Consider the following 9,630-nt stretch of genomic DNA (forward strand, 5'->3'; position numbering starts at 1 on the left):
CTGTTCACCATCCGGCGCGTTTCCGCTTCAAACCCTGACTTCCGGTTCATCAGCCGGTTCCGGCCCTTGCTTTCCACTTCCGGTCGCCTTCCGTTCCGCTGCGGCGGGTGCTACGTCCCCTGCTCCCGGTTCCGCCGTGCTCCAGGTGAGCGGACTCGGGGGGGCCCCGACGTGCTGCCCGCGAGACGCCGTTGGGCAGGAGGGCCGCCGCTTTGCTGTCCTCGGGACCGCCGCTGCCGCCGGCCGTGGCGGGCTGGGGGCTGCTCGTGGGCGCCACGGGCCGCGTCTGCCCTCGTCGGCCGCCCAGGCCTCCGGCCCTAGCTCGCTGGCCGCAGGGGCCACCGCCCTCGCATCCGGCCTTCTTGCGTAGATCGGGGGCTTCCCGCACCCCAGGAGGCTTTGCGGCCCCAGACTTCCATTCCTCCCTTTTCCGGGGTTTGAGCATCTCTCCCCTTCACTCTCACTATTGGAGACACCTCGGCCCACATGGATTTTGGTGTCTCTGCGTGCTTTCTAGGCTGTTCCACACCAGCCGCTCCCCACAGCTGTTGCCTTTGCACTATCACTCAGCTGCTGCCATGCTGTCCTGAGTGGGGAGCTGACAGGACTGCTTCTCACACCTTTTACTGGGCCTGTTGAAAAGTTAACCCCCTCCCGTCAGTTCCCAAGATGTTAACTTTCGCTGCTATTAACTTCCATGTTTCCGCCTCTGCTCCTTTTTAGTTGTGTGGTCTTAGGCAAGTTGTTTTGCTTCTTTTTGAGTTTTCTGATCAGTTTAATAATATTAAAACGATTTCAGTTTGACTCAAAAGGTCCATTTGGCTTTTTTATTGAGGATCATATATTTGTAAGAGCAAGTTCTCTCTAAAATGGAATGCATTACTAAATTCTAAAGTAAGAATTTAAATTTTTAGTAGAGCAGGTTGTAGACATAAGAGAGTAAATATAAGTGAATTTATGGTGCTCTCCTAACAGACGTTGAAGACACCTTAAGTTTCCAAATGATTTTTGCATATTAAGATTCGGAATATCCTTTTGCCTTGCAATTAATTGGTTGTAATGAGTGCAATTAAAGGTTTCAATAAATAAGTGACAACATTTGGAAATACCAGTACTTTGAGATTAGAAAATTTACCTCTCTGACCTGTGGGGGTAACAAACCTATGAAAACTAGTAGAAAGCTTTATGGGGAAAAAGACTTACATGCTGTTGTCAATGAGAATAGCAACTGCTATATCATCTTTGTGTGCTTATATCTGCCTGTGAGTTTTGTATTTACTGATCTTTGATGCCTTAACTCCTGTAGGTCCAATTCAAGAGAGACTTGTAGTGTAGGGGAAAATCATGAGATTTAGTCAGAAGACCTGTTCTGTTACCAGCTGTGTGCCCATGAACACCTTACATAACCTCTCTGAGCTCCCATTCCCTTCATTGTAAAAAGCAGGATAATTCTTATCAAACAACCTTGTTAAGTGAGGTTATCTACATAAAAACGTCCTATTTATTAAATAGGAAACAAATAATGGCCATTTACTATTTAATACAGTGCCTGGAACACTTAGTTCCAGTTTCAAAAAATTTTTATTTAACCAGTACTTACAATGCTTACTATGTGCCACATACTATGTGACTTTATGAATATTAACTAATTTAATCTTCATAAGAACCCTGAGGTGTAGGTAGTATTATCAACCCTATTTTGCAGAAGAGGAAACATAGGCACTAAGAGTCAAGTAACTTCCCAAAGTCAAATAGTTGATAAATGAGAGAGCTGGGATCTGAATCCAAATAATCTGGCTCTAGAGTCTGTGATCTTAACAACTCACCGTACTACCTCTCAAATGTTAAATGAACAGTGGTTCATCATGGAGAAACTTGCCTGTAGCACAAAGCTGATCAAACAGAGAAGGAGGGATAGGTAGCTCATTGCACCTCTCCAGTTGAACAGAAAATCTGATAGAATGTTAGAAAGTAGTAACTCTAAGCCAAAAATTGGGAGGGCGGGGGAATTTTAATTTGAGTCCTAATAACTTTGGGCATTCTGGTAACATTACTGTAAGAAAATCCTGTTTTTCTACCATCAAGTTGTAAAATAGAACTCAAACCACACAACTTATAAAACTTAAAGTTACAGGTCTGGATACATCTTTGATATATTTGTTTTAACTTGTTTATTTGTATATGCTTTTCTTCTAGGTATTTTTTCAGAACAAAAGCTGCCTCAACATATGTTTCAAGGATGGCTCTCCCTATCATCGTAAAATGGGGTGGACAGGAATATTCAGTGACCACGCTTTCAGAAGATGATACAGTGCTGGATCTCAAACAATTTCTCAAGACCCTTACGGGAGTGCTACCAGAACGACAGAAATTACTTGGACTTAAAGTTAAAGGTAATACTCTTCTCACTTCAAATTTTTTTTATTGATGTGAATTTTTATATTAGCGATTATCTATTCTCCTTAATAAGTCTTTCCCCTTGGAGATTTCTTTGATAGGGATATTCCTAAAATTTTTTATGATATAAGTAAGAATATTAAAGGTTACTTGAAAATACCACCACCATTAAGATTACTTTTGATTCCTCTGATAGCTGGTGTTTGCTTGTTAAACATGTTTGGCTCAGGAGTCCCAGGTAAAACACTAAGTTTTGACAACTACCCCTTAGCACAGCGTCTTCATTACAGCTTGGGCATTGTACACTCCCCAAATTTTCTTTTCTGTTTTGAAAGTAATGATTTAAAATGATGATTAGCAATTATAGGCAGTGTTCATATCGAGTCTAAAAGGGACTATCGTGATGTCTGTGTTTGTCATATTATTAAAGGGTGAGTTTTGAGTAGCAGTCAATCTACAGTTATCTTAGGCATGCAGTTTTCAAGACTTTCTGGAAAACAGTTATCTTCATCTTGAAAAAGACAAAACATGAATTTATTTTGTTTAGTTAGTTGAATAAAGGTGTTCCTTAAGACGGACTTGGGGGGGGAAAATCAAACCTTGTATTAGTTGGTACTTCTTAGTGTGTTAGAAATTGTTATTTCAGCAGTAACCGTTTGTTAATTTAAGAAAAAAAAAATCTGCTGTGGAAACTGTACCAAACCTTTGAATGTCAGGGTTTTGTATAATGGGATAGTGAAACCAGCACCTGAACTTTAGTGAGAAAACAGTCATTTGCTTGTATTGTAGGCAAACCTGCAGAAAATGATGTTAAGCTTGGAGCTCTCAAACTGAAACCAAATACTAAAATCATGATGATGGGAACTCGTGAGGAGAGCTTGGTAAATGTTTACTTTTGTTACCATTTGTCCCTTTGAAGATATGATGATTTATATTACACTTCTGTATCATAGTTTTAATTGTGGTAAAATTGTCAGTTTAGCAGTCAATGAAAAAATAAAAGCTGCACAGTGAATGTGGTATTAACTCAGCAGAAAACAAATACTGGGGAATTTGTTAGTATATAGTTAGCTGTAAGCATAGTAGTAGTGCAAATGGTCAAATTTTACATGGTAAATATGCCCAGTGAACGTATATAACAAATTATAAAAGGTGGAAATTTTCCCACAGTGTATACTTGAAAGACTTGAACTCTATCTCTCATTTGCTTTTTACACTATGCATGTGTTTGTTACGTTAAGATAATATGCTAAAACATACCCTTTTCATCCTAATAGGAAGATGTCTTAGGTCCACCTCCTGACAATGATGATGTTGTCAATGACTTTGATATTGAAGATGAAGTGGTTGAAGTAGAAAATAGGTAAGTGCTTTTCACTATCAAAGGATATTATTTGTAATATAAGAAGTATTTTCATATTTTCATGTGAATTTATTTTTACATTAGGGAAGAAAACCTACTGAAAATTTCTCGCAGAGTAAAAGAGTACAAAGTGGAAATTTTGAATCCTCCCAGGGAAGGGAAAAAGCTTTTGGTACTAGATGTGGATTATACATTATTTGGTAAGTCAGCTAAAATTGTGCTTCATCTTCTGTTATCCACAACATTTTTTCCTTTTGTTTATTTTTTTCCTTGCAATATAAAATATTTGAAAGCTTTTATTATTACAAAAGTAAATCATTCATTGTAGAAAATACAGATATGAATGAAAAGAAGTCATCTGTAATCCCAAGACCCAAAGATGACCGCTCTTAAATTTTTGTGTGTATCTTCCAGGGTGTGTTTGTATGTATATCCTTTTTACTTTTACTTAATGATATAGTGAACATTTTCTCAGTCATTTAATATTATGCATTGTGAGTTAAATATATATATATATATATATATTCTTTGGTTACACAGAATTCTAGTTTATGGGTGCATCATAATTTAACCAAGTCATTCCTTATTGATTAATATTTAAATTTTTATGAGGATGATTTAAAAATCATTTTTGAAATTTTATGCTAAATTTTAAGTACATGTCATAAATTAATATACACTTATTTTTAAATTTGGTTATAAATTAATTGAACCTGTCATTTTCGTGATATTGATTGTGTCTGGAAGGTGAATGGCTAAAAGTGAGAATAAGTGGGCCTAATTTGTTTTTCATATCATAAAGCAACATCTACTCTTTAGAGACTAGATGAGAAAAAAATTTACGCTTTACTGTATTAGTCTGAAATCTGGCTATTGTTCTTTACAAACTGAACGAAATTGATCAATTAAAATTGGATCACAGGAACATTAAATTTTGTGCTTTGAAGACATCTCTTTGTCAGCCAATGTAATTCAGTCTAAAGTAGCTTGCATTTGAGAGTTTATATTACATTTGCTAAGTTAAATTGATGTTAGATACTTGTCCACTATAATAAACTAATAATCATCTAGGACTGATTTTCTTTTAGACCATAGGTCTTGTGCAGAGACGGGGGTAGAATTAATGCGGCCATATCTTCATGAATTCCTAACATCTGCATATGAGGATTATGACATCGTTATTTGGTGTAAGCTATATATTTTTTTGTTTATTTCCATGGAAATAAGGTTATTTCTTATATTATTGTGTATTATGAAATGTGGCTTAAAATGACCTGTGTTTAAATATGATTCATTTTTTATTTGTTTTAGCAAATTTCTAATTAAGCATGTTTGACAATCTTGCATCACAATATAAACTTACACATATATTTGCCAAGTACCACTGAAATAGCTAAATATAGGAAAAGAGTAGAATATGGTGTCAAAATAAAAATGGCCTTATTTTCATAAGACCACCTTGATTAAGAACTTTTCTGTCCGATCGTTACCGTAGAATCTTTGATGCTTCAGGATATTGTTGCTTTCTCCTTTGTTCATAACTCTAGTCTGAAAACACTTGGAGAAAGATAGGTATTTAAAAAAATCATAGTGATGTGGTTCTTTGGAAATAAAGGCAATATGAATTTACTTAAGGAAAATTAATAAATGGGCTAAAGCAGCATTAAATACATACGGAATTTTCTGGTTTGTAAGACACGGAAAAGAGAGCTTCCTAGGAAACAAATTTTTGTTCAGCAACTCTGACATCTGAGGTGACATTTGAGAAAAAAGTTTATCCTCTAAATGTTATTAAAGTAGACATACAAATTTAGAGAACTTTTTATAATCATATTTAAAATAAGTTACTTTTTAAAATTATGATACTTCATAATTTGTTAAAAAGGGCACCTCATTTTGGAGCTAAATAGACTTAGGGCTTTGATTCTGGCTCGGTCTTTACTATGTGACACTGGGCAGGCCAGTTAATCTCTCTGAACCTTAGCTTCCTCATCTGAGAAATGAAGAGAAATAAACCTATATTTATAGGGCAGTTGTAAGAATAAAACTATCTGTGTAGTACCTAATACCATGTTTGGCATATAATAGTCACTTATTAATTAGAAACCCTTTTTACTAGCTGCGAATCTTGTTTTTGTGAAAATCATAGACCAAAAATATATACTGAATTTAAAAATTGTGTTTTTTCCTTCTTATGATTGTTGTCATTGTAATATTTCAGTCTCTAAAATTTTAGTTCAGCTGGCCAATTTTGCATGGAAGGTGATTCTTTTGGATTGCGTGTGTGTGTGCTAAAGATTTTTATTTTGGGAATGCAGCCACCTCTATTACCCTTAAAAAATACACACACACACACACTTTAAATAATTGAACTCCTTTTTCCCTTCTTAAATATTTTGCTTGATAATACCTATTTGGTTTAGTCTAGTAATGAGACCAGAAGGGCATGTAAAGCTGAGGGTTGAATTTTAATGTCAGTGATCTCAAAACTGGTTGGTGTGACAATGAGCAGATACATAACATAGATACAGTTTATGGGTTTAGTTGTCTCAGACTCCCTATTAAAAGCTGCTAGACTCCGTGAGCACTCAGTTTGCTGAGTCTGGCAAAATTCATGGGCCTAGGTAGTCTTCAGTATTAACATTTGACACGTAACATTTTAATCTGTTTATATTGACATATATATCTGCATTGACTGGATAGAAGAAAATGGGGATTCAGACTCCCTAAATTTAAGTTTGGAACTGATAGAATAATATCAGAGCTGTTTTAAATTTCCCGAGTTCAAAGTTCTTTTGAGCATGGTTACCTGTATTTTTTTAGATAAAAGTTGTTTAAATTTTACTCTGTCTTGAAGACACACTAAAATAAGTTTATTTTTATAAATACTTAAAGTTACCATAAATATGTTAGGGATTATTTGTGATACATTTAAACTTTTAGTCTTGCTTAAGAAACTTAACTAATTTATTTATACAGAAGAAAGATTTTTTAAATAAAATTCAAGCTTTTCATATGTCTTGTCATTCCTCATGTTTTAGCTGCAACAAATATGAAGTGGATTGAAGCTAAAATGAAAGTAAGTGTTAGAAAACAATCCATTTAAAAAGGTTTTGAAACTGCTTTTGTCTTTTTACAAGCTCCTAATTGAATTAATTTCATTCTTATTGGAGGATACTTAGTACATAAATAAATAACAGTATCAGAAGTTAGAGGTGTGTTTGAAGTCTGTTTAATGCCGGATTGTATTGAGTACCTGTGTCTTTTTTAAGAAAAAGTACAGCCAACCTCCTCTTCTTTCCCCTCATTTTACAACAATGCTTTCATTTCCTTCTTTTGTTCTGGTATGTGATACTTAATGGAGTGATGCTCTTCTAAAGCAGTGAATTGGGGAGTAATCTGTTTCTAGTTTATTTTCTTTGGGCTGCCATTTGTTGACTTAGCTAAGTGAAACTAAAATACCTGCCAGTATTTTAAAAAGCAGGAGGTGGTGGCCAGGAGGGTAGAAAGTTAATATTATGGAAAATGGTAGCTGGAATATTCAGAAAGCATGGTATTTTCCACATTATATTTTAACCATATGAATATTTGTATTTATAGGAGCTGGGAGTCAGCACAAATGCAAATTACAAGATTACCTTCATGTTGGACAGTGCTGCTATGATAACAGTGCATACGCCAAGGAGAGGATTAATAGATGTAAGAAGTTATTTTACTTTTATGGAAAGACTTGTTTATTTTCTGATGTACTTTTTGTATTTGTATTATGGAATAAACTACAGAAACTTTAGAAATACATCTGAGTGGATAGTAAATATTCAGTTGAGTTTTGACATAGGAAGATGTACTTACAGTTAATAGATTTGAATTTTATTTTTTCAGATTTGAATTTTAATGATAAAATTAAGGGTCTTGAGGCAGGAAAGCTCAAGAAAGTTCGTAGATAATTGCCCCATGATGATGGCAGCACAGTATTGCTGAAGACAGAGTAGGGGAGAAAAAAATGTCATCAAGGAAGATGCTAGAAATAAACCGGAACATACTTGATAAATAAAAACAGATACATCATAACGCATATCCTTTGGGGTGATGTATGTGAAGCCTAGAGAAGAGCAACAAGAACCATCAGAGACAAAGGTTGGGCTAAGAAGATTATGTACAGTTCTTCTCTTTGTTTACTCGTCAAGTAACTAATCGTATTAATTGAACTCCTACTCTCTGAAGGCCCTGTGATAGGCACTGCTGGGAATAAATTGATGAGGAAACATGGTCCATGCCTTTTCGAAACAAACTAATAGAAATTGGAGAGAACATGTTAGGAAAGCTTAGGGGAGACAGTATTGTCAGATCATAACTAGAACTGTTTTAGTTAATGGAGATTTGTTCAATAAAGAAAATTTTTGTTCATCCATATCATGGGATGCAGCTAAATCATATGATGTAGTAGAGTATTTAGTGCTTTAAAACTTGTTTATGTTACATCATTAAGGTGAAAAGTATTTTAGAGAACAGTATTTGCAAACTGTTAGAAAATAGTTCTTAACCTTTATTTGTTTCAGGGTTCCCCTTAGCTTAACAAAAGATCTGTGAACTCTCTGAGGCTGCTGCCATTTATAAAAAATACTGAAGTTAAATAATTTTATCAGAGTATCTGTTGGGTTGTCGGAAAAGTCATGACACATTTTTGCAATGAAAAACATAGAAAAAAATACGTCATGACTTTTCCAACAACCCAATAGTTATTATCTTTGGTACTGAATGGATTATAAGTAATTTAAAATTTTCCTTTGTGCTTTTCTTTGTTTTCAATTTTTTTACTATAGTCAGCAATATTCTCTAATTGAGAACGAAGTAGTCCATGTTTGGGGAACAAATGGGGCTTGACCTAATTACAGAATGACAGCACTATTTAAGAGGACGTAGGATTTCTAACCCTGAGTTGTCGCAAAGCTCTTGTCGTATTTCTTAAGACTTTCTGTTAGCTAAGAAAACCAAGAGTCTGGCTTATTGTGTCAGCTCCCATATATTTGTTTTCAGGTATTTGGCTGGTTTGTTTCAGTAGTAAACAAGTAGTGCAAACAAATTCAGGCAAATAAAATTGTAGTAGAATTAAAATATTTTAGTAACATTCTATTCTGTTGCTAGGACACTAAGAAGAAAATAGGCTTTCTTTATAAATTATGGAAGGAGAAAAAGAAAACATTTTGAAATGACAACCCTTGTCACTATTTACTTACTATTTAATCTCATAATTATTATTACCATATAATCTCATATTACCATAAATGAGATTCCTTCCTGCCTTCAGCACAAAAGTGCTTTCTCTACTAAAAATTTATTTAAAAAAATTTTTTCTGAATGTGTAAAATGCATTCACATGATTGAAGATAGAAATAAAGTACATAATGATACACGTCTTCCTCTCACGTTGGCTCGCCAGCCACTTAACTCTCCTTCCTACAAGAAATCACTGTCATTTCTTATGTGGTATAACAGACTTTATATAAGTACTAAAAGATATGACTGTATAAGGAATTATCTTTTTGAAGGCTTATTTTAAGAATTCAGAAATAAAAGCAAGAATTTACAAATTATCTTGCTTTTGAAGTTCAGCAATCAAATGCCCTAGAAATTACGTGCCTCTGCCACTGAATTAAAGACAAAATCAATTTTTCCTCCCCAAAATATTTAAATTCTGTATTAAAAGTGCCAGGTACATTGTCTGTCACTAACGTTTCTGAGTTTTGAAAACAGACCCCATGTGACCCTCAAGCTCTGAGGGGGCATATATTAGCCCAGGAGGTCATGTGACTGCTCACCGGACACCTAAACGATTACTTGGGATTCTTACTTTTTTTTTTTTTTTTTTT

At 34.9% G+C, this 9,630-nt stretch overlaps 1 protein-coding gene across 2 annotated transcripts in view; it reads left to right on the forward strand.

Annotated features, from left to right (window-relative positions):
• The first annotated feature begins 41 nt into the window (after window positions 1–41).
• UBLCP1 (ubiquitin like domain containing CTD phosphatase 1) overlaps window positions 42–9,630 on the forward strand; it is a 24,069-nt gene continuing 14,480 nt past the window's right edge. The window contains exons 1-8 of one of the 2 annotated variants that reach the window (XM_019653981.1): window positions 42–145; window positions 2,197–2,393; window positions 3,187–3,278; window positions 3,675–3,760; window positions 3,845–3,960; window positions 4,849–4,947; window positions 6,802–6,839; window positions 7,361–7,459. In XM_019653981.1, the coding sequence (XP_019509526.1) occupies window positions 2,240–2,393; window positions 3,187–3,278; window positions 3,675–3,760; window positions 3,845–3,960; window positions 4,849–4,947; window positions 6,802–6,839; window positions 7,361–7,459 (684 nt within the window). In that variant the 5' untranslated portion in view covers window positions 42–145; window positions 2,197–2,239. Of the gene's footprint in view, window positions 146–2,196; window positions 2,394–3,186; window positions 3,279–3,674; window positions 3,761–3,844; window positions 3,961–4,848; window positions 4,948–6,801; window positions 6,840–7,360; window positions 7,460–9,630 lie in introns of those variants that run through there. The other variant, XM_019653980.1, reaches the window with a different exon arrangement.

The sequence above is a fragment of the Hipposideros armiger genome, unplaced genomic scaffold, assembly GCF_001890085.2.
Source record: "Hipposideros armiger isolate ML-2016 unplaced genomic scaffold, ASM189008v1 scaffold_211, whole genome shotgun sequence".
Lineage (NCBI taxonomy): Eukaryota > Metazoa > Chordata > Mammalia > Chiroptera > Hipposideridae > Hipposideros > Hipposideros armiger.